The sequence below is a fragment of the Apteryx mantelli genome, chromosome 26, assembly GCF_036417845.1.
Source record: "Apteryx mantelli isolate bAptMan1 chromosome 26, bAptMan1.hap1, whole genome shotgun sequence".
In the NCBI taxonomy this organism is placed as follows: domain Eukaryota; kingdom Metazoa; phylum Chordata; class Aves; order Apterygiformes; family Apterygidae; genus Apteryx; species Apteryx mantelli.
Genome location: NC_090003.1, coordinates 5398223 through 5423902, shown reverse-complemented (window position 1 = coordinate 5423902; position 25680 = coordinate 5398223). Strand labels below are relative to the sequence as shown.

The 25680-nt window shown below is 38.6% G+C and overlaps 1 protein-coding gene across 2 annotated transcripts in view; it reads left to right on the top strand.

Moving 5' to 3' along the window:
* The first annotated feature begins 8569 nt into the window (after positions 1–8569).
* RERE (arginine-glutamic acid dipeptide repeats) overlaps positions 8570–25680 on the top strand; it is a 174220-nt gene continuing 157109 nt past the window's right edge. For both annotated transcript variants that reach the window (XM_067310840.1, XM_067310839.1), the window contains exon 1: positions 8570–9040. In XM_067310840.1, the coding sequence (XP_067166941.1) occupies positions 8716–9040 (325 nt within the window). In that variant the 5' untranslated portion in view covers positions 8570–8715. The remainder of the gene's footprint in view (positions 9041–25680) is intronic.

Below are 25680 nucleotides of genomic sequence, written 5' to 3'. Positions count from 1 at the left end.
TATGGATTTACTGTACTTCAGAATCTAGTTCTCAGTGGTTTTGTCCCTTGCTCTTAGGGGCTTGTGTTCTGTTGCTCTTCATGCAGCATCTTATGTATATCTGGAACATATTTCTGGAAATAGCCATGTTGATTCCATGGGTATTGCTTCTGTAAATCTATATACACTAAAGTCTTCTGTGGTTTGAGGTTTGTGACAGTGGTCCTTCTACACTAATGCTTTGTGCTTCACCTACTGATGCTTTACTCCAGCTTATTGAAAGCTTTAGTTGCCACTGTTGTTCCTGTGGTACTCTGAGCCTGGAATGAAAGTCTGGGAAGTGAGAAATCGGAGCTGGCAAATGCTTTGCAGTAACAGTAAGACCTCATGTCTTCATTGCAGCATCACTTGCCAAGGATTCCAAAATGATTTTGCAAATATTAGTGCAACTTCTGACTTTTTACTTAAGAGAAGGTTAAACATGACCATGGAACATACATTATGAAAATTTGAGCACTAAGCTAGTAATACACCTTAAAGTGGAATGCTGCTGCAGTTTTCCAGTCACCTTGGTTCAAACTGAAAGCTTTCTGAAAGCATGAAAAGGAATAGAGTGGTCAGCTTAAAACAGCTGGACCAAAACCAGTCTTGCTGAAACTTCCTCCATACTTTTGCATTAGGGCTTACATTATTTATTCTCTTTGAATGTAGCCTTTTTTGTTGCAGTGCAGTGAGTAGCCTTTTTGTATTTTACATTTTTATTTGAGAGAGGTGTCTATAGATGGTTCATATTTGCACATGCAGTAATCACTCTTTACAGGAAATTCATAAGGGTATACTTCTGGTTTGTCGTTACTAAGGTTTGAGAGAAAATTATGCCCTTTGGAAGAAATGCATATGGTTACTAAAACAGAATTCAAAAAATGGCTGGACTTTATCCATGAGGGAAAAATAGATTCCAAATAAACTTTTTGAAGTAATTATATGGTTCTAAATAAAATCACAGCAACCCTACGGCTGTGTGGAAAGTTAAGTATGTTACTCGCTTCCTTCTGTTTAGGTTAGATTTAATACAAACTTTTGCTAGCCTAAGTCTTTAGTCAAAAATATGAAGTTGACAACTTCAATCAACATCTTTGGCCAAAGCTTCTATTCTGGTTGAGCAGGGTAGGGCACTACTTTAACACTAGCATAAGCTGTATCAATAGAAGCGTAATCATGTTCGTCAGTCCAAGGTAAGCTGCACCTTTGTGATAAGCCCTCCCAGTGTAGACCTATCAAACCTGACACTAACTTGAACTTAGTTTTAAAATGACCATTTGACCACTTTGAATAAGTCTTAACTTTTTAAAATCTTAAGCCTTTGATATCTCTAAACTTTAGAAGACTCTCTGTTACTGTCCTAAAAGAGCTGAACAAAGTTTGCTTTATGAATCTCCAAAGCATTTGGACAAGTCTCTGTGCTCCCCCCCCCCCCCCAGGCTCTTTTGGGGGGCTTTTTCTTTGAAGTAACTTGAAGCCAATGCTAGTCAGTAGGCACTGAAAAAGTGTTAGGTTGGCACTTGGTGTTTTTTTTGAAGGCAGCCTTGAATGGTGAGCTATATTAGTTATATTACAACTAATAACTCTTTTCTTTACCCCTATGTTTTGTAACAGTTGTGGACAGGTTTCTGAGATCTGCTTTCCTTCCTTCTGCCTTCTCCAGTCTGTTATTTCCCACCTTCCTCCTTTTTGAGCAGCTGATATCTCTGATGGGTCTGATGTCTATAATGGAGTAGTGTGGGCAGCATTTGCATGACTGAGGTTGCACAAAGATTATGCTGTAGAACACTGGGTCGTTCAAAGTGAATCACACCCGAAAGATCCCAGCAGCTTGGGGGGCAGATGACCTAAAACTGAGTGAGGCTTCACATACTCTGCCTGTTCTGCTGTGACTGTTCCTTCAGCTACTTGCATCCTTCCTACAAGGGCAAGACAGGATTTGTTTAAAACTAGCACTTGTATGCACTCCAGCAAGTATTTTGTGTACAGATGAAGTTGGCACATTTCTCCCCCCCCCCCTTTTTTTTGTATTATTGTTGGTGTAACTGGTGGCAGGGTCAGAGAGAAATTCTGCATGCTCTCCTGTTCTAGGTGGTGTATGAGAGTAGTTTGCAGTTCATAGTTACCTTTTTAAACTCTGGAACATTCAAGTGTGGCTTAGTTGAGCATAGCCCTGAATACCTTCTGTTGAGTATGTATGCTTTATCAGAACCTCAAATGTCTTGCTGGAAATGAGTTCATCCTGTGGTACTCTGTAATGAAGTAGACTTGAAGTAGTGTTCTCACACAAAAAAAGAAAACAAAAGAATTTTTCTTACCTATGTTTACTTTTCAGCTGTGGCATACTGTGTGGAGAGGAGTGAAGTTATCCCATTGTCGATGTAATAAATTGACTTGGAAAATTGGACAAATCTTATGCATCTATTAAAAAAATAAGAAATTCCTATGATAAGATTGGGTGAAGCTAACTTTTTTCCTGAGAAGGTTTTTCAGCTTGCACTAAACAAATAAGGGGCAGGGGCCCCACTCCTTTGTATACCTGTATACCTGTCTCAGCCATTGTAAAAAGGATGTTCCCCTTTTAGCTTAAATGATCTCTTTCCTTCAAGATTAATCTCTAGGAAATTCCCTATGGGAGAAGCAGTAAACCAGTATCAAAGTCAGTTAATACTCTCCAACCTGTGGTGGTGTAATCTGAATTTCTTTTCTGTAGTGTGATGACAGAAGCAGCTGCTTTGGTGGTTGTTTGGTATAGTGGGAATGAGGAGCTGCCAATGAGTAAAATTACTGCAAACCCAAGCTAAAGACCTTGCCAAAAACTGCTAAGATTTTCAGTGTATTTACTTCTACTGTCCTAATCCAGCTTTAAACATCTGTGTAATTACTGTATTTGGCAGTATACATGATGTATTAGCGCAGTTTACTTTAGAGAACAAAAAACAAGGCACAGAATATTTTTGTAATGGTGTTAGTTTTATGGATTCCATATCATCTATGCATAATTACGTATAAAATGATGAAAGTGCTTAACCCAGTACAACATCTGTAACTGATGAATAATGTTAAGTAAGCAGATAAGTTTTCACAGCGCTTGCGTTTTTAAGTGTGATTAGGCAACAGTATAGCTTTTGAATATGGAGGTAGTTGTGTTCTCTTCCCCGTTCCAGTGTGGTGTGTGGGTAAAGTAGGAATGTGAGAGAGATGGAATGCAAATGCTTAAGTTTAGATAATGTAGTATTACAGTTTTAAGATAATTTTCAGTCTTCTGGTTGAGGACATCCTTCAAAATATTGGGTGTATGCCTCCATCTATAAATTTGCATTCTTTTTTGGGTACCAGTGTTAGTAAAAAAGTGGGGAGGTGGTGATAGGAAATGTCCTTCACTGCTGAGGCATAATCTATCTAGGAATTTTTGAAAGATACTTGGGTCAATGCTTAAATAATAAAGATCATTAAGCCATTATTAGCCCATAGGAACACTCAGTCTTAAATAGGTGGTTGCTGATAAACAGTTTTTATTTACTCTTCCAGTAATCCTGTATTACTGCGACGCAGCTGAGGTCCTGTAACAGTATCTCACTTCCAGTCTTTCTAGTGGTGGTTATGCACCTACTCTTTAAGTTTATATGACTGCTTTATTCTTAGTGGAACAAAAGTAGCTGTTGTTTCATGATGGTGTTGGTTTAATCCTGTAATATTTTTGACATTGAATTGTGTTTTAGTAAACAAACACCCCCCCCCCCCCAGAAATGTGATACATTTGTGTAAGAAATTTGAGTAGTGCCTTTGAGACTTCATCACCTGCATCTTAATGATAGTCAAACTAGATGGACTGACTATATAGTGTTTTCCTGTGCTGTTCATAAATACATTAGCAATGAAAATGACTTTCATTTGGGTTCTTCTGACATGGGATCTAGGAGAAAGGTGACAATTTTGCTGTTTTTATGGCTGGAAGCCTCATAGATGGACAGACAAACCGAGCAAATTGTGGTATACGTGAACACTTGCACAGTCCTGCAGTAAACTTAATCTCTGTGAGCATACTGCTTACTTATTCAATGTTACTATTCCATGGAGAACCATGGTCATCTTCCCCCAACCCCCTGTAATTGGACTTGAAATAAAAGCACTAAAGTGCTTTGTTTTAATTTAATCTGAGAGAAATGGCAAGGACTTAAATCTGCAGCCCTTATTATGTGGAGAGTTCTGTGAAGTCCTGCAGTTTGGTTTGTTCTTGTACTTTAATGCTGGAACTGGAATTCATCAGTGCTTCCTCTGTAGTACGTGACCTCGATGGTATATGACCCTTGATATTCTGAGGCTTCTCTTCTTGCACTTACTCATGACAGGTTCTGTAGTGGGATTTTATTTTCTGCTAGAAAATTGTTTTTGCCTATGCCTGTGAAAAGTGATGGTGAAGGTAGAAAAATGGAGCAAGAGGAAGCGTATTTGGTATGTTACTTTTGTAAAGCAGTATACCCACCAACTATGTGGAGTTCAGTGTGTATTTGATGTGCTGTTGACCCTTGGACAGGCTCCTTTGCTATAAAATGGTTCACTTGAAATTTACTCCTAAAGCCAAGGTCTGGCAGGAGCAGCTTGCACTGAAATTGTGGCTGCAACTTCAGAATTACTTGTACAACTTCTGGTTTTATCCTTCTTGAGACTTAGAGAATCAGGACAGGACCTCAGAGTGTTTTGGGGGACAGAAAAAACTAATGGGTGAATTTGTTAGGAGATCTTGAATCTCTGACAGTTATTATCAACTTTTTTTTTTTTCCTTCAGACAGGAATTTTAAATTCCTTTTCCTTTTTATTTAGAGATGAGACAGCTGGCATCATCATGCCTAGGTCTTCATCTTGAGGCTTAAAAGAAAAAGCTCCATAGCTGGCCAGATTTCAAGCCTGCTTTTTGTGGCGTCTGCCACCTATTCCCAATGTTGATGTCCGACTAGGTGAACTTTTGTGGTGACTGTTTTTTTTTTTTTTTTTTCTTTCCCCTTTTTAACAGGGGTTATGTGGAAATTTCTGAAAAGGTCATCCTGCGCTCTATAGTCAAAGGAAGGTTCTAGTGCTGTGGCAGACTGTGTGCAGGAAAATTAAAGGGCTGTAATCTTTATCCAGTGTTGAAAAGGTTATATGATACAGAGATCTTCCAGTGGAAGATATGCTTCCACCTTTGAGAGAGGAAAGAAAAGCTGACACAGCTTCTTTATGGCCACTTGACTCTTAATTAATTAAAAGACTCTTAATTAATATAAATTGGAGTAATCCTATCATAAAAATTAGTGATTTTATGCTCAGGAGAGAGCTGAAGGAAGTCTGTAGTTTACCTACAGATAGGACTCTTAAGAGGGTGTTTCCTGAAAGTAGCATCTGTTGCTTATGGGGGTTGCAAGGGGAAAACAGGTAGCTTTTGCCTTTGTTAGCTATGAAAAGGCTATTGTCAAAGAGACTTGATGGTGGAGCATAAGAATACATTCAGTTATAGCTGTGTTCCAGTTAGTCACTACCTCTGTGCTTGTGTAAGTTTAGTTAGCACAGTTAGAAAACAAAAGGAGCAGAAAGGGAGTATTTCTCCATCATGATTTTGTGAAACAGACCTTGCATAACCTTCAGGACCAATAGTATCTATGCCAGTGATAACACCAAGTGGTAAGATGTATATCCGCACGTGAGCAGAGGAGCACTTCACTGTGTTGTCTTTTAAAGATTTGGGGATGTGTAAGTGCTTGTTAGATGGTGCTAAAATATTCCTTTCCTCATTTCACTAAAAGGGCTAGCCCTCTCTTTTTTCCCCCCCCCCCTCCAAAATTAATTTGTAAATAGCATTCTATTCAAATAGGGGAGGGTAGTGATATGCTGTAAGTAAAATGAGAAGAGATGGAAGAAGCTTTAAAAAATATTTTTTTTTGCTTAGGCTTCAGTGGCTCATGTTTCTGTACCCAACTCAAAATTAAGTCTTTGGGAATTGGAGCCAGTGGATGACTGGATTTAATCAATCCTTGGAGATTAGTGAATAAGATTTTTCAGGTGGATCCTGTATCCTTTAGCTTCTAAAGAACACATAAAGCAGGATCATCTCTTGTACACAGGCTGAGTCTTCACTACTTGTAATTTCTGGATTGCTCTTGGAAAGTAACTGATTTTTGCTTACATTCTAAAGCAAAGTATGTAGTATCAACAGCAACAACAACAAAAAAACCCAAGTTTGTTACTGGTTAATTTTCTAGCCTCTAGAAAATTGAGGTTTTTCTTATTGAGTCCCTGCAGACCATTGCCATCACTAGTACCTGTGATTTCTCTGGCAATTGACATATTTTTTGTGGTCTTCTCTTCTGGAGTTGCGTTGGATTCCCCTTGGGTGTTGTCAGAATGATGGCAGCTGCTATAAGAAGGAGAGAAATTGGAATCATTTCTTACCTGGATGATTGGTTCATTCAGGAAATGCCTGAGAGATTCAAGCCACAGCCTGAATTGTATCAGCAAAAGCAATTTCTCTCTCTTTGGCTATTTCCATTGACTGAAGTAGTAGTCAACAGGGACAACAACTTATTGTAGCCTGTTTAGGAGATTCATATAGGACTGAAGGAAGAAATTTCAAATGCACAGGATCACCTTCTAGCTTCTCAGATGACTTACTAAAAATCAAAATAGTCTTTTTCTTTAATATGTTTCAGATGCTTAATGTTTGGGCATTCAATCTTCTGAGGGCCCTAACTTTCATGCTAGGCAGTAATATATCTTTCTGCATAGCGGAGTAATTTCAAGTTGCAACAGATAGTACAGTTTCCTGGAAACTTATGAGTTAGCTGGTAAAGTTTGGTCAGTGCTTTTGTAAATGCATAAATTCAGAGGCCATGTGTAAATAGATAAAACTTCTGTACTTTTATTAGTGATTTAGAATCTGTACCGTGGATTTAGTTTGGTTGTCTTTGATGATGTTTGCCTCAACTCCTTTGAGGAGCTCAAAATTCTCAGTTCTCTACTTGTTACTACTTTTCTTTAGCATAGTGATGGGTTGCTCAGATCTTTTTCCCTAGTTGATCAACTCAGGATAAAATGATATTTTACTTTTATATGTTGGATACACCCTTTGTGGAGTATTCTTCTTTGAATGTTTTCAGTAAAATGGTCTGCTATCAATCTTGCTTAGCAGTAGCTGTAATTGTTCAGACTGCTACTATTGAGTAATATTAAAAGGCACTTACAAATACTTGAACTGATGCAAATTATATTAGAGGCCTTTTCAGAGAAAAATTCTAGTGTTTATGTTTCTGGCTGTCACTCAAAGATAACGTGCAACCCGTCAGCCTAGGTCACGATCTGAGCAGTTAAAAAGGACATTTTAAGGTGAATCTGGCTTTTGAGTCAAAATAATAGTAGGCTATAACTACATAGGGGTAGCGTTCTTTATGGCAGACTCTTATTTGACGGAGGTAAGGTAGGAGCTGTATGGTGTCTTATGGTGAATTCATCCAGGCCACAGCTGTGGGGGGTACTGAGGGAGAGGGACTGGTGGGCCACTGTTCTGTGCCCGCAGTTGGGGTTTGAGGATCCTGGCTCATAGGTCTAAGGTGTAACATTCTATTCACTTGTAAATATCCTTGTACTAGCAAGTACAATTACTTAATCTAAGCTTGCATTGAAGGAAAAAATAGTGCATTTGGTGTTAAGAGTATTGACTAAACAATCAGGGAGGTAAAACCACAGGATTATCTCTGTCCTTCCCATTTCCCAGCAAGAAACTGAACGTGTGAAGGAGATAAGCTGTAAAATCCACCTTGGTGTGTTCTTATTCATAAAGCAAGCATGAAGGGTATCTTTTCTGGTGTGTGGAGTAGTGGCTTTAGTTAATGTACTTGTAAATACTGTGTGGGTTTTTTGAATCATTCACTCCTGTAATCTGTGGATTACAGGTTAACTCCCTTTTTGGAAAGAGGTGAGGGGAAGACTTCCTGCCACTTTGCCTTGGAGTGGTGGATGTGGTGGATAGTATTTTCTATGCTGTACCAGCTTTATGGAGCATCCGTAGGTAGCGATGCTGAGATGTAAAACAAAATAGCAACTTGTTAACTTTTTTTTGTTTTGAGAAAAGTTGTAGACTCTTTCTTGGGCATGTCCTTCCTTAAATGTTGTTTATTCACTTCTGTGCCTCTTATTCAGTTCTTGATATAAAATAGTATGTGCTCTCAGTGAGCCTGTCCCATTCCCGAGGTGATTGTATTTCTGTAGTGGGCAAAAGAATTCTTAAGCGTGTTTTTTTTTAAGGAAGTTTTAAGATCTTTTTGAGGGTGGTGATACCTTCCAAAGTATCTGTAAAAATGTTTGAACATTTCATTTGTGTAAATGCTTCAGAGGACTGTCTTGTATTTTAGAGTCCTGTGTTTTCCATCCTGAATCCCTTCAGGGTGTGTTTTTTTGTTTGTTTTTGTGGGTAGGTGTGGGTGTTCTTTTAGCTTGAGAAATTGAAAGAATTTTTTATATTAACATGGGCTTTTTTCCTTTCTTTTTTCCCCCTACCCTCCCCCCCCACCCTTTCAAGAGCCTTTTTAAAACGCTGGGGTTGTTGGAGTGGTTGAATTTTTCCTGGATTTGAGTGAGAAATTCAGAAGACTGAAGCCCAGGCTCACTGTCTACCTTTCACGGAGGCCCAGCCGTGAGAGGACAGAAGAAGGCACGTGGCGAATCATGACAGCAGACAAAGAGAAAGACAAAGACAAGGAGAAGGATAGGGATAGGGACCGGGACAAAGAGCGAGACAAAAGAGACAAAGTGAGGGAGAGTGAAAACTCGCGTCCTCGACGGAGCTGTACATTGGAAGGAGGTGCCAAGAATTATGCAGAAAGTGACCATAGTGAAGATGAGGACAATGACAACAACAGTGCCACCACAGAGGAGTCCACAAAGAAAAACAAAAAGAAACCACCCAAGAAGAAGTCCCGATATGAGAGAACAGACAATGGTGAAATAACATCCTTTATCACAGAAGATGATGTTGTGTACAGGCCTGGAGGTAAGAAATTCTTATGTTATGTTTCCTTTGGAGGTAACTGTGCACTTGAGCTACCTGTTAGTTGGCTGCAGCATACAGTGCAATAGGCTATCTGTTAATTTAGATGATGATTTTCTTATGGGTGGGTTAAGGTGAATATGCATGCAAAACGTGGACTCCACAGTGTAATTTCTTTGTGTTTGTTGGAATTAACTTAGATCCTCCTTTAAAAAAGCTACTGCTTTTCTTTCCACTGTGTTCATTGACTGTGCGGTGTGTGGAATCTGTGTCCCCGAGACTTTCAAAACTAAACTGGACAAGGTGCAGAGCAACTTGGTCTAACCTTGAAACTACACCTGCTTTGAGCTAGAGGTTGGACTAGATAGCATATGGAGGTCTCTTCCAACCTTTATGATATGTTTTTCTGTGAATCTGATTTCTTTGTAGAGCTTTTCTCCTGTCTTGTCTTTATGAAGTGTAAATCAGGTGACTTAAGATCTCATAGCTACTATGCCATTAAATTTTTTTATGTTAATAGCTAGCTGATCACCTAACGTCTGTGCAGTGCAGTTTATCCGTTGGTCAAAGCCAGCAGTGTTAGTGTAACTACTCATTAACAGTGAAGATGGCAAATATCTGGGAGTTTTGGGGACAGAGTAGAAGCAGTAGCTTGCAATGTGCTTTGGATGTCTTGGGCAGACCACTTAATTACTGCAAGGTTCACTTGAGGTTTTTCAGGGTCTCATTTAAGATTTCAAGATCTAACTTGACTGCTGTCTGCCAACTTGTTTCCTCAAAATGAAATTGTATTTGAAAATTGCAGAGATTATTCAACTGGCTTTGTTCCTCATTTTTGAGTAAGAACTTAAACGTTCATCTACACAGTGTTTTAAAAGGAATAATTGCAGTTGTTTGTTCCCACCACACGGTATAGTTATCTTTGGCTTTAGTTTTCAAAGCACTGGCTTAGGGGCTCTGGTATTTTTATATTACTTTTCTGTAAAATGATCAGTGTGCTATAGAAACACTGCTGGAGCAAAACAGAGATGTGTTCCAAATAAAAACCATGGAAACTAGCGGTGGAAAAGCTTGTCTTGTTTGCTATAAAGTGTTGCATTTAAGTACTAAAATTTCATTGTATGAATACAGATGTAAAAGGTCTAAATGTGCTATCCAGGTGTAGCTGCTGTAAATGCTCTAAAATGCCGGTTGTGTGTGTGTGTGGGCACCATCAGCTCCAGATTTAGGTGGGTGGTATGTATCTAGACTGGGCTAAAATAATGTTGGTTTTGGAGGTGTGGTTTTCCATAATTGTTCTGTGCAGAAGTTGTAGATTATTTTTTCATATAGATCTACCAACTTTTGTCAGAACAGGACATAATTTGAAATGCTTGAAACTACATTTTAAGCTGTTCAAAAGGTATGTTTTCTTCTTGGGCAGGACTTGTAGCTGAGTAATTGTTGCTTGAGCAGTAGCAATAGGGAGTAATCTGTCTAAGGGTCAGCTTTGGGGCAACCTAATTTTCAGTATCAGAGGATGAAAAACAGAGCATGTTGAGAACAGCTGTTGTGTGGGCCCAGTGGTACACTGTGATACTCTGGTTTTCATTGCAGAGAGACTTGGCTTAAAATCAAGATGGAAAATAATTTCTGTGGTCTCAGTTGCATTCTGTAATAGAATGGAGAAGAACTGGCCCCCTCTGTCCAGTAGACACACTGCTTGGAGGACCACTGGTGTAGCAGTATTTGGGTGGAAGTATATTTGCAGAACAGCAGAAATAGGTACTGTATTTTTATGCTATACTTTGGTCAAGTAATGAGCTCTTAATGACCAAAAAAAAGTTTTGTGGTAAGTTACACATGCAGTAAATCCTTAGGGAAAACCAGTAGCTATTAAATGGAGCCAGCCCATGCTATACCCCAGTTAGATTTATTGCTTTGTGATCTAGGACAGGGCAGTTCTTATTTCTGACTTGCATACCCCAAAAAATCATGCAAAGGATCTAAATGTGTATGAGAAAAGCTTTTAGGCAGAGTTTTCACCTTTTTTTGCCAGAGAATCAGCAAAAGAGGGAGAGCCTGTAAAAGCTGTTAGTGTGGGAAGAGCTTCAGGGCTTGTTTATGCTGCATCCCCCGCAAGAGAATCCACCCGGAGGAGAAATCCTTATGTACAGAGTGCGGCACGAGCTTCGCTCTGGTTATGGCCTGTACCTTCTCGTTTGCCAGTGATAGCACAGTTGGGGGCAGTTCATAAACATCCTGTTTATGGACTGAAAGACAAGGGAAAGCTTCAGTCACTGCACAGGCATTAAGACGCATCAGAGAGCCTGCACGCAGCAAGAACTCTGTAAACGCTGGCCAAGTATCACTCCGGCTTTATGAGATTTCGGGGAGTACGTGTGGTTGATAATGTGGGAGAACAGTCTTCTCTCCCAAGCAAAGTCCCTCATCAAGTGTGTTTTGGAGATGGTGGTTGCAGAACAAGCGATAAAGGAACTGGCTGCTTGGGGAAGCTGCTGTTCCTACGTGAGTCTCCTTGGCAGGGTCCGCAAGAGGTTGCATGCTGTGGTGAAGGACTTGAAAGCTGGGCTGCCTGGTCTTAACTTTGAGTGTATTGCTGGCCACAGGCAGCTTGTTTCATTTTGCCTTTGCCCATCTTTTTGCTCCATAAAAAGGTGGTTGTCCCCATCTCTGGAGGAGATTATCTAGTGAAAGGACAAGGAAAGCCATAGAAGTGATGTTAACTGATTTTATAGCTGTTTTGTAAAACTTAAGCAGATTACTAAATTAAATTTTTTTAGTACTAGTTAACATAAGATGTATCTAAACATGAAACTTGTTGTGTTTAGTTTGCTGCTTGCGCTTTTTGTTTAAACTTGCACCTGTCTCTTGTGACAGCTACAGAGAGCAATGAGAACAAGTAGTATTGGTTAGTTCATTGCTGGAGAGACATGAGCCTAGATGAAACCTTAAACCACCCATTCTTTGATCTTTTTATTCTGATAATGACAATAAAAAAAAGAAATAATTCCTTAACAGGAATGAGCTCTTGGATTCATGTTCTAGTGCATAGTGTATTCTAAAGGAATTCTAGCATCTATTGCAGAAGAAAATTTTACTTTGTCTTACAGCTAGGTTATATGCAGGAAAATGTATTTGTAGGTGAGGGTATACATTACATAAAGTTTAAGAGGGATTAAGAGAGTTTAAATTAGTGAAACTTGCACAGCAAGGATTAGAAAGATGAAAGTTAAAGGTGTGTGCAAAATGGATAGCTGTCTTTAGCTTACATCTTTCAGGCTTCAAGGAAAGGAAATCCTTTTCATTTGTTTGATTCTGTCCCTTAAAGATTTTTATCTGATAAAATACAGATTTGGACAAATGTCTGGACAAACATTAAAGGTCTGTAGCTCTCTCTTTAACTATAAAATCCTTGGCCAAAATCTCATTCTATGCCTATCACATTGCACTTAGTACTTAGTCCAACACTTGGTCTTCTTTGTGCTAAGCTGAGTAACTATATGTGAGTAATTGTAAATAAATCAATAATCAAGATTCTTGGAAATTTTTCAAAAGAAAGGTTACAGTATATTGTGTAACTGCGCAAATACTGCTCTTAATTTACATGGATATAATGAATGTACCCATAGTTTCAAGCCATGTATTTAAATTTATTGAATAGACCTTAGAGAAAGCATTAAGCAATTAATCTTCTACTGTGTGGGAAATAATACAGACCTATTCTAAAAACTGGCTTGGCCCTGTTCTCTATCTGTCCTCTCCATTTCCACAGCCTCCCTCCCATTTCCTTCAAGTCTAATCTGGTTTTTCTTTAGTCTGGGAGTGCTTACCTTGCTTTTGTCAAAATGACTGTCGTGGTAACAAATGTATTTTACTGCACAACGTGTATTCAGACTTGTTTATAGTCTTCTTCAGGGTGGTTTGTTGATGTTATAAGGCTTCATCAAGACTAAATATTTTTTTTCTCCTTTTCTATTCAGTTAATTGTTTTATGTTGAATTTCCTTCCATTTCCAAAGCAGACTGACTCCCTTCTATCCTACAGGCTTCTGCCAAAATACAGCATGGTTTGAATAGGGTCAACTTCACATACGGTTTGTATCCATACTCAGCGTGGTTAACACATGGCTCCTAGTTGTGTGGGTGTACTCTCAGACTCTGTCGTTTTGTTTTGTAGACTTTTTTTTTTGCCATTCTATTATTTGACTGGCAGACTGTAAGCAAATTGAATAGTTTGATATTCTGCTGTGCAAGCCAGACCTTGTAACATCTGTTGTTTGGGTTAGATAGTTGGTCTCTGTGTAAGATTTTCTGTACAGAACATAAAGTGCATCAGGCAGCTGCCAACCTATTGTACTGGACTTCAGTGACTAAGGTGCACTGGGAACAACTGTCTTGGCTTTTTCCAAGAGACATGCTACTCCAAACACTGTTGAGCAATGTAGTGGATTCTGTTTAGGCCATGCTTTTGATAAATGATTAAGAGAAGAACTTCTCTGGCTGGAAGAGGGAGCTATGTGATGGGAAACAAATCACACTGTCTGTAACTTTCATTAAATTGTCCGAGAACTGACAGATGAAGAAGGGGGAATTATATTGTTCCAGAGAACCTCTTGTCTCCCTGTTCTAGAGGGCAACAACAGGCTTATAAGAACGTGAGGTGTGGAGATGTTTTTCTTGTGCATCTTCAGCTTGTCCTTGAACATGAGAATTTTCTTTTCAATGTCCCAATAAATTGGTTTCATGCAATTTATGAGGTTAATTGTATAAACCCCTTTTATGAAGCAAAGGAGTTAAAATTCCTGAAAACTTATATAGCAGGAATGCCTGCATCAAAGTAACAGATGATTCTGTGGATACTTTCATTGCCCCCTTTCTTTTTGCTGTCTGAATTCTTGCATACCTTTCTTGTTGGAGGAAGCTGTATGGTCCCTGCTTTCCCCCCAGTCTGTACAGCAGGCCAGGGAGGAGTATTATAAAAGCCCAGAACTTAATACTGTTGCCGCTGAGCGGACTGTAATGGCACAGTGATGACACTATAAATGCTGGCCTGGAACAACACGGTTGGATGAAAGTCTTAAGTTGATTTGGAGCCTCAGGAAAACGGATGACTTGATATGTCATCTGGAAATGAGGACAGTGTTGTTTGCTCTGTCTATGTAGAAACATTTAGAAGGATCTGCAGGGATTAAAAGGATTTATGAGGATCTGTTTCTACAGTGACATCAGTAGATATATAAACAGCAAATCAGCAACAGGCATTAGCTTGAGGTAACAGAAGGTAAAATGCTTCTGCAGGGAGTAGTGCACTACAGGACTTTTTCTAACCTTATGGCAAATTGCTTTGGAATAACTTACATGAGCCTGTTTGTTCTGGGTGTTCCTAGATCAGTGTGAAGCTGGAACTAGGGGTGCAGAGTATGGGATACGGAAAGTGCCTGTGTTCCCATTCCCTGTTGAGCAGGGAGAGAAGCAAGAGAGACACTCTTGGTCTGTGCTCATTAACTTGCAAGTATGATGAGAGATTTTGAGTATTATGCTCTAGTATCATCCAACTGTGCATATGCCATATGTTTCTCCACATGGGCTGGCTATATTTAGGCATCTGTTCTAAGGTCCAGTTAGAATACTTAACTCTAGTTCTGTATAGTAATAATGCTATATCGGGGGTTCGGAATTCATTTGGCCAAAGTTGTTTAAATGGTTGCAGAAGTCAGGAGGTTTTTTATTTACATACCTCTTGAAAGACAACACTGGGTTAGCCTCTTAGTGTTAACAAGCAGCGAAAGCCACTTAAAGAGCCTGGGAGCATTGTTGTTTTCACAGGATCTCAATTTTATGGTTGTTTTTTTTTTAAAGGTATCTTTCTAAACACTGACCATTCCTCATAATTTTATGTAAAAATGAATGTGACATTGAGGCTAAGGATGTTAAAGTACTTCCTTTTACATGCTTTGAATGGTGCTTGTTTTATAATAATTTTCTTAAATATCCTTTTGTGTTTGACAATACAGAGTGGAAGTGATTCTCCGAGATTCTAGGCCTATCTTTGGGATGGATATTCTAAGCTCCTTAAACTGTTAAGGAAGATGTCTGGGTATTTCTAGGTAGATAGACAATATAACGCTTGGGACAAGTTCTAGGACTTTTATGCTTGCTATTGGTAATAACAGTTCTGCCAGCTTTCTGCTTCTTACTGCAATGACCTTGTTTTTTGATACTGCACATACTGCCAAAGAGGAGGGGAGGCTTTAGTGCTGAAGGCATGTTTCTTTCCAACAATAAATATTTAAGGAAAGAGGGTGCAACGCTTCGCTGCTGGAGAGTGGGAAGGCTGTAATTTAGATCCATGTTCCTACTTTTGATGTACATACTACCTGAGACACATTCATGTTACTGGGGGGGGAAAAAGGGGGGGGGGAACTCTTGTAAGAATTTAAGAAAGAATGTAAGAAAACTGTGAGCTTTCTTTGCAAGCTAAGAAATATTTATATTTACTGCTGCTGTTTTGGTGGTTCCACAGCTTTCTGTGGAACCTGGAACAGCTGACCCAGTGCAGGAGGAAACAGGAATGTACATCCTATCTTTGCCATTTCGAGATGTTTTAGACAAATCACTGTTTGGGACAGCTATTGGGCTTATTGGTTTAGTTTATTTTTGAAAGATATGGAAAACTACTGTCACTGGAATGAAACGGAGATACTGCTACCGGAAAGTATAACTTGAGTTGAATACTGACTGTGTAGGCTGATGTCACTTTAAAGTTTTCTTAGATTTCTGCCCTCCAGAGCTGTTTAGGAGGAAGCATAGGCCCATAAGCTGTTATCTGGACAGGCATCAGAGAATGAGAGAGAGACTGAATTTGCAGGTCAGATGTACTGTTGTGAAATACTGCTGCTCGGTTGTCACTAGATGTATCAAAGTGAGATCTTACATGCTTTTTACTTTGATACGTTCTGTGATTATAGTGTACGTGGTCGTTTTTCAAAGGGAGCCCTTCGTAAGCTGTGAAACAGTTTGCCATCATCGGCTCAGATTTGAAGTCTGCAGGTGTTGGGTTATTGCACCATCACAGAGAGAAGATAGAAGAAGATGGCTGGTCGTGGTCTGCCTGCCCAGGTCTGCCTGGTGGCCTAGGTGCCGTGGAGCTCCAGTCGCAGCAGAACCAGAATTTTGGGTACCGAGAGTCCCTTGGGCTGAGACCTCCCATAGCTGACTTAAAATCCACTGCCCTTTTGTCCAGCTAGCAAGCATTAAGGCTTCTAAATTTCCAAGCTTTAGTTTTTGCTGCCTCAATTAATTGTTAAATGTTCCCTTTATTATAACTGTGCTTAGATGTTTTGCATTGTTATAACAGAGGAAATTGCTGAAACAGTTACTTTGATCTGGAATTCTCCATCAGTTCTATAAAAACTTCTGTAACAAAGTAAATAGAGGAAGCCGTTATGTTTAGTGGTATAGTGGTATTTGGTTTGGAGAAAATCAGTGAAATTGAAATGCAGAAATTTGGCGCTCTCCCCGACAGTCATTGGCCTGTTTTGACGTTGACCTGTGTGTTTGTCATTCTTCAGATACTGCCCTGTTTGTTCTGACAGTTTCACCAACTGAGAAAGGTAGATGTGCCAGAATTAAAACATAAAAGTAAGCAGAATATAAGCATGCGTTTTCTGTAGAACTTGTAGCACAGACAAGTGTGTGTGTTTTTTAAGGCTGCTGAAATTTCATAAGAGCATATTCTGTGGAGGAAGTTCTGCTCTGGGAATCTTTAAAATTTGATTTTTATACATGGACTGAAGGAAGAAGTGTAATGGGATTATTTGTTTCAGATGTACGTTTTAATTTCAGGAGATCTTTGAGCAGACTTGTTCTCCTCTGTCTGTGTGCATGGATGGGCCTGGTTTGTTGCAGAGACAGGTATTTGTGAATCTTTGCATGTATGGTCGTCTGCTTTTACCGCCATCCTCCTGTCCCTCAGCTGTTTTATAGTTGAAATGAGCATGTGTTCTAACATGATGTGCTCTTTATTTCCCTCTTTATTTATAAGTCTGTTACCATGATGATATTAGATCACTGAAATAATCAGATATTCAGTGACAGCCTTTCAGCTGCTGTAAATAGGAATAACCTCAGAAGCTATGCTGCTTAATGTGTTCATAAATGTTCCATTATTTCTCACATGTGTGCCACTGTGTTTTCAACCTTTCTGCATATGTGAACAATGATGAGGAAGGCTCATTACAATCACTCTTAAAAGCAGAGATTATCTTAAAGACTACTGTTTCAGTGGAAAAAAAATTGTGTTTTTTATCCATTCCCCCTTTAATAATTAAGAGGAAAAATAGAGAAAAGGCCTGTATTAATACATGGGCCTTAATACATGTCAGGTCAACAGGCAGTGTGTGTAAGTGTCCCAGAAGGTTTTTCTTTGATGTTGATTGAAGTCTGTAGAGATCTGGGATGTTTCCAAACGTAGTTGAAACTTGTATTACTGGTGTTCTTTAATATGGGATGGTTTTTATTTGTAGCTTTGGTTGTAATTTGTTTTTATTCTCAGCATTTGAGATTTCATGAAGTGTGGTGGTTTTTTTTTTTTTTTCTTTCTTTTTTAATGAGGTGACTAGATGAATAATATTTTGGGGCTAAAATAATTAAGTGACAACATGCATTGGCTATTTAACTGTATATTTGACTTAAGCTTTCAAGTTTTTTTAAAGAGCACCTCATTGTACTCTGATTTACTGTTCAAAATGAGCATAGATGACAAACAGCTGGTTAGATTTCCCTAAGGCTATTTATGAAGATTTTGTTCCAAGTAAGGTCATATAAGTAAAATTTCTGTGCGGACTGTTAGCATACACAGAAACTATAAGCCAGAATGAAGAAGCTGAAGATGCACTTTGTGTTCCACATGTGCTCTGAATGAGGCAGGCGTTGCTGTGTGTATGGGCAGCTGTTGCTGTTTGACAGATGGAGTCTCCCTAAATGCAGATCAATAGAGATTCATCTCATAAATGGGTTCCTCTGGCTTTGGTTTGGCTTTTGTGTATAAATCATGAAGAACAATACTAATAAGTCAAGAGTACAAAGTGTGGCTCTGGCTATCTGGGGTTGTGGACATTGGTCACCCAATGTTGATCCAATAGGTAGTTTTTCATATTGTCTTTTTTGTTGGTGCATAAAATTATGGTAGCATTTGCCTTTAATTGTGCAAGTGCAGAATTTTAGATAAATGTGATTTTTCTCTGTAACATTGTTACTAATCTGATAGTCGCACCTACATATTCTATCATAACACAACATGGGTCCTTGTAACAAAAGGGGATATACTACTGTTGGCTACTATAATGAAGCATTGCTAACCGTAATGTGAGTTATGTGAGCTCTGTAAATATGCAAAGTGTAAAATAAGCTTCATAACATGTTCCCTGAGAAGCTTATAATGAGAAATTAAAAATACCATGTAAAGCTGTGGTATTTTTGAACTGCTGTAGGGTGAATGCAAAACTTTACATGACACCTTATCAATATGATGATTTTCCTGGATGACTATGGCAGCTATAATTGGAAATTTGTGTTTTAATTGCCATAAGTAATTGTGGAACATAGATATGACTGGTTTTGCAGACTGCATTAGGGAATTACTTTTGCAGCAGAGGAATGTAGAAAGATTGCAACTTGTCCATAGAGTAACACTTTACAGGGAGTGCAGCATGCTATTACAAAATTAGGCAAATAGAAACTTTGAAATAAAAGTACAGTGGGATGCAACTTTGGATTTTGGATCCAAAATTGGATTAAGGAGGGAATATTCCTTGAAGGAGCAGTATTCAAGGAGTAAAACTGGAGTTTGTGGCTGTAGTAATTGCCCATGGCCTGTTCTCAGAAGGACTTCAATTTATCTCACTTAAAATAGAGTTTGTACTTGCAGCGTATTAATCTACCAGCCCTTCTTCATACTTTTACTCTGTAAAAGTTGCCATGTCTTTCACTGACCATGAGGTAAATGAGTGTTTGGTCAATTATCATGACAATTCCTGTGTAACCAGTGCACTGAACTCTCGTTCTAACTTTTGTACTGGGGAGTGATTAGACAGTTATTTCGTGTAGCACAGCAGTTCATTTCCCGAGTAGAAAATTACTCTTATTTTAGTCTGGACATTTTTCTGATGTTTTGTAGGGAAAAGTGACGCAATTTAATCTGTCTGAATTTTTATCCTGGGATTAATCTTTGCTGCTTGATTTTTGGAGTATAGGTCTTGTGAAAATATCTCTAAGAATTAATTTATTATTGGGAGGGAGATTATAGATAAGTTAAATATTTCCCTAAAATTTTGGTGCTCGGTGTTATATGCGTGCATGTTAAGTGAAATAAACTATGTTTAAGTGAGACCTTCCCCCCCCCCCCCCCACAAATTTCCAAATGGGGTAGGAAATGGAAGAGGTAAATACAACTTGAGAATTAATAAAAATAGTTTTTCCTTCAAAAGTTCTCTCCATTTTCACGTTACTGCTTGATGGGCCACACTGGTAAGGTATTATGTCTGCAACTGGATATCTTCGAACTGATTATTGACTTATTTCTTTTTCTGTAAAGTAACTTCTGGGCAGCCAATTTGGTCTGCCTTTTGTCCTAAAGAGTTGCTTTGAATAAACAGCACCTGGTGACAGAGCTGTGTAACTCTAAAGAGAAGCAACTGAGATAACATGAGCTACAAAGGAGAATGTTTTTGCTTAGCTTGGCATTGACAGAAAAAATGAATTCTTCCACTCTTCCTTTTTGTTTAAAGTCCAGAATGTGTTATGGATGCTTTTACCAAAAACAGTGGAGGTATCTAAAGCAAGAAGAGGCTTCATATTCTTGAGTGGTTAGATATACATGAAGACTGATAGAGATTTAAGGTATTTTTGCGTTGTTTATTTGCTTAGGAAAGAAAATATATACCCAAATGTAGATATTCATGTATGTTTGTTTTCCTTTGTCTTGGGAATGAATTATGCTTGCATCTTTACTGTGGCTGTTGCATTCCTTTTTTCTTAATACCAAGGAATGCACTTTTTTTCCCCCCACAACATGGGCATATTTTGCTTAAGCAAGTGTCTAGCATACTAGCATAATCATTTTGGTTTAAAATGAAGAAAAACTGTAACATCACCATGTTGAAATAAAGTAAATACATTTATGCTAAAAGATCAGCCTTACAGCTGCTGCACTGATTTTTTCTGTATAAAAGGCATCTCAGAGCTTTTTACCAATTTAAACAATAGGAAAAACTGTTTCATTTTAGAAAATAAGTATCACTTAATATAGCTTCAAAACACAGATCTTTTCAGAGCTGCTAGGTTTGATTTATAAAAATTGCAGGTGGACGGATATGAGGTTACCAGACAATAGGGAGAGTAATGGATAAGCTTGCTTGATGTGAGTGTCTGTATTTGCATCGCAGCAGGCTTTGAGGGGACAGAGAATGTAGTGTTTTAAGTACAGAATTATGTGAAAATCATCCTGACACGAGTGACACATTCATTCAGTTTTTCTTCTCCTGAACAAGTGTTTCTGTTCAGGGCTGCACTGACAGCTTATAAAATAAATTACTGTCTATCCATTTGTCTGATTGGGAAGATGAGGTGATAAGTCAGTTACTAGGGAAATAATGATGGCTATAACTTTTTTCCCCTATTTGAGGGCTGCACAGATAAATCCCATATGCATTTCTATGATGTATGGTAGTGTGTGTTACACTTCAGTTATCAAAAGGGTAACTAAGGGATAGAAGTGAAGCAACCATTTGGTGTTTGTGGCAAACCTGAGAATAGAAGAGTTTTCTCTTCCAAGTCCTCTTGCTGTGCTTGTTTAGCATAGTAGAGCACAGTTATAATAATGCATGGTCCAATAGAAAGCTTTTTAAACTCAAAGCCATGTAAAGATACCAGTTTTCACATTAAATGTAACTTCATGGATATATGTTTTTGATTTCTTCTCACATCACCGCTGGCCTGCTACAAAATTTTGGGCACACAAATGAATGGAAAGGGCATGAGAGTAGTGATTCCCTATCTCTTGAATGATATGAAGGCTTTTGTGTATATCAGTTGTGTGCCATATTCTGAGACTGCTCAGTTGGAACTTCGTGTAGACCTTGACAACAACTTCTGTTGGCTTCTTAAGGCTTATTATTAGTGCTTATACTAAAGATCTTGGAGGGAATCTCCATAGCCCCTTGTTCTTAAACATGTTAAAATTTCTGTATTAAGTTTTGTTTTTTTTAATTAAAAAAGTTAAGAATATCCAAAAAAGTGAAGTCATGTAGCTACATAGTACATTTGTGGTGCTGCTTGTCTTTTGTCTTCCACAATACTTTATAAATTAGTGTCCATGAAGAGCTATTGAAATGCATCCAATTCTGGTTTGGAAGACAGGTGGTTAGCTAGGATTTTGGAAAATATCAGAGAAGTGTTTGGAGCAAATGCTGTATCTCTCATCAAATGTGTGCAGAGTCCTTGAAAATCGGAAAAGACTGTTTTAAATGGCATGCATGTAGTATACTTAATCTGCTGCTGAAGAAGGAGGTCTTAAGCTGATGATCTCAGAAATTAGCCTTTTTTTTAGCATACTGCACTCTTCCTTTCCCCCTTCCTCCCTTTTCATGTTTTTAACTGAATAAGAAAACCACTTTTAAGACAGGATATGTTAGTGGCTGAGTATCTACAACTTCTTTGCTTAAGTTGTGGCACTTTTTTGGTAGCACACTGCTTTCTTTAAGAAAATTGGAATTTTGTCAAAATTGTAAGCCAGATATATCAGAATGCATCTTTCAAGAGGAGCTGTATAAAGTGTTGTGGACCTGCGTGAAAAGTGTGGAAAAGTAATTGGTGTGGGAAATCATGTAGCTTGGTGCCTGAATGGCAGAACAGTTTCTTTTATAAGATTGGGATCTGCAGAGTACAATTAACTGTCATTAATTTTGTTGAATAGAAATATGTTCCATTTATTGTACAATCAGAAGCCAGGCTTCAATGAGTTTAAGTAGCTGAAATCTAAATTATACTGACAGTCCATTAAACAGTAGCAGAAACCTTTAAAGAAAATGGATTCACCATGATAACACTTCATAATAAAATCATTTGGCAAATAAGAACTACAGTCCAGGCGTCAGGAATACTCCTATGTGTTTCAAATGAACACAGTAAATTGGCTGAACTATTTATTGCAGAACAGGGCTCTAGCGCATTGTTTTCTGACAAGGAGCCAGCAGTGTTGCTTGTAATCTGCTCAGCGGGAAGTGACACTAAAAGATCAGACTAGCAATTTGTTTGTTGTCAGCCATATGGAGGAAAAGAGGTAATGGTAAACCTCCCTACCTGTCAGTGATGATACTTTACTAGTTAAAACCACGTATCTAGCATTCCCAGTGCATTCCTCCTTGTGTTTCTAACTTCGTACTAAACCACCATACCAAATGTATTGTTGTAGTTAGAGGTCTGCTAGAGTTTACCAAACCCTTGAAAAAAGGGGCCAATAATGTAATTTTGCCCTTTTTTAATACACACATACATAAAAATATATATGAAGATAATCGTTGTCTTCCAAAGAACTGAGGATAGATTGGACAGTTAGATTCAGTTTCACCACAATAGAAATGGTTAAAAAAAATAAAATCCATCTGCAGGCTTAAGTGTTGGGTAAGTGCTTGTAAAGAAATACAGCTCTCTTGCCCATCTCCATATTAAGTTAGAAGTGGTGGATATGAAACGGAAGCGGAAGTGTATGATGCAGGGATAAGGATACAAAAACTGTGGTTTAGCACACTGGTTGAATGTGGAGCATGTACTACTGCTGATGATACAAGCCTGCTTCATCTGGTTGGTTGTGACAGTTTAAGAGGTTTGTGCATGAACTAATGAAACTTGGTGTCTGCTGGGCTCTGTCCTCATTTTATATCTAACTTGTTAAGAAAGGTGTCTATTACAAATCTGTCATATCATGTTTTTTCTCTCAGAACACCGAAATGTGTTCTGAAATGATGAATATTTGAAGGAAAGCAAAATGAGGGAAAGAAAATGTGTATGCCAGTACAATACTGGGATGTCAGAACTGGGAAATGTGTGTACGTTGGAACTCGGTTTACTTACAGCGGGGGAAGCTTCTGGCTGTAGAAGCGATGTCGGGGGGCTGTAGACAATTCCTTGTCAGTGGCTTTCAAGGAACATCTATTTGTGTGGAAGAGTGTGCTGTGCAGAGAGCCTAAGGTGTTATATGCTTGGATGGTGCAGGTGTTGACTCAGTAACTAAAACCCAGAAGAAGGCTAGCTGTGAAGATGGTTCCTGCATGCAGTGCACTTTTAAGGTGATAAAGGTTCATGTGCTCGGAAATGTGAAGTGGTGTTTTTTTACCAAAAGATCTTTAAGCCCATGTATTTGAGCTCTAACTTTAAAAGTAGCTTTTTGCATGATAATATTAACATACCCTTTGGAACAGGGACACCTGCGGAGACTGTCACAAGCCCAAAGGCATAATGAATCTGTACCAAGTGTCATAGAAACACTTTCTGGCTCCAAAGGGGCATAGATGGAGACGAGCAGTGAATCCCGCTAGCTGTGCCAAGGAACTTAACATTTTTTTTCTGTATTTTGCCATTGTAGTGGTGAAGGTTGTAGAAAGCCCTTCTTTTCCTTTTGGAGAGCTTGTTGTGTCATTACCTAATGTCATTATGTTACATAACATGTTCTGTTGAGCTAAAATGTCACAGAAGTGTACAATCAATGGAAAAAATGGGTGCAATAGCACATTGCAGTGCATTAAGGATAGGGAGAGGAGGGGCTACTGTAGACCTAGCTCTCTTCTGATGTTTCATGGGCCATAAGCCTTATACACACAGATTTGTTGTGTTAGAAAAATGTTATGCAGTTTTCCTTTATGTGGCTTGGGTCCACACAGAAGCTGTTCTTTAAATTGACATATTTGTATTTTGCGTCTCTGTTAAAAGAAAGTAATTATTTTTTTATGGTGAGTTTTGAATAGCTGATGTGGATGCATCTATAACTCTTCTCCTTTGGGCGTTTTTCCAATTTCTGTCTTTCCTGGCATTGCTTTGCACCTGGATTAACTTGTTTTCTTATCTTTATGTTCTCTATTGCTTTGGAGTCATCTTAACTGGATGTCATCTTTGTTTTAAATGTTGGCAGGCAGCCAGGTGTGCCTTTCTTTGCTGCAATACCATAGTGAATCAACATATCTGTTATATCCATAGCAGTTCCAGATTCTGTGTTTTTGTTTAGACCATTTCAGAAGGATGCTTGCTGTATATTGTGTGTTGACTGATAGCATTCTGAAAATGATGCTTGCAAAACCGAGATACTAAGAAAAAGAATCATGGAAGTTGTGTATTTGTTTCCAGTATCTAAGTTAAACCTTAAAAATTTCCTGGGAATGAGTGGTGGAACATCCACCTGGAATATTGAGCAGTTGATTCGAATGAGTAAAGGGCTGTCTGGATAGAATGATTGGTCAAGGAAGTATCTCGGTCTGGGATAACACAGTGGTGCAGGAGTACTTTAATTTGATACAGTTAAATTGCTTTACCTGCTGAATGAACTTGATTGATGCATACCTGTATAAATGTGAGGAGATGGGAGGCATGTGGTGCAAGGTAGCTCAGATGCTTCCCTCCCAAGAGATGCTATGACTTGGGAGTTTGTAAGGGGTTTTGAAGATTTTGGATGAAAAGTAGTATATAAGCATGAGTTACAAGTTAAATAGATTACGGTTCTTTTGGTGTTGATGGTTGATTACATATATGACGTTTTAAGTCTTCAAAATGTACATAGGTATCCTGTTGAAACAACTGCTGCTATCTTAACCAGGAAATTCACAATTTGAAATTGGTAATTTGGAAAAGGCAAGTTGTACCCAGAATGAATGGACATGATTCTGCTTGGTTCTGTTGATATTGGAGTCCTCCTACACATCAAAATGCTGCTGTGAAGTGATTAACAGTGCAATTCCTGATAGAGACCAATGTGGTAAAGGAACCTGCTTTTACTTGCAACACTATTACTTATAAAATTTGACACTTGGATTTACTGGCTTTGCATCAGTTGGTTACTATGGTTATGTGCTAAACACTGAGCAGGAAGTGACTCCTTGTGTTGTAGCAAGGCATAAGCATTTAAGAGGAGGAAGATGCTCTGTGTCCCAAGTCTATTTTCGAGGTTACTCTTTGCACTGGTGCTGTCACTTAGCCCTCAGTTCATACTTTTTGAATGGGCTTATGAGATATCTCTGAGCAGGTGATCTGTTCTGTAAACTTCTGCTCCATGGATTTAATTTTTTAATTTAAGGAATTGCCTAAAAAACTTCTCTGTTTGTTATTAGATAATACTAGTGCTAAACTTTTTTTTTTTGAGGGGGGAGAAAGATCTAAGTAGCATTTTCCCAGTTCTGTTTGAAATGTCCCTGATAACTGAGCCCTCATGGCAAGGTTTTGTTGACAGTTGGAGCGATTGCTTTTAGCTGTTTGCTACCTTCCAGGTTCTCTAGGGAGGTGGACCACAGTGCGCTGTGCTTGTCAGTTGAAGTGTTTCTTTCAGTGCAGAAGGCAAGGTGACCTTATGCCTGACTTTGATACTTATGTGCTCTGACA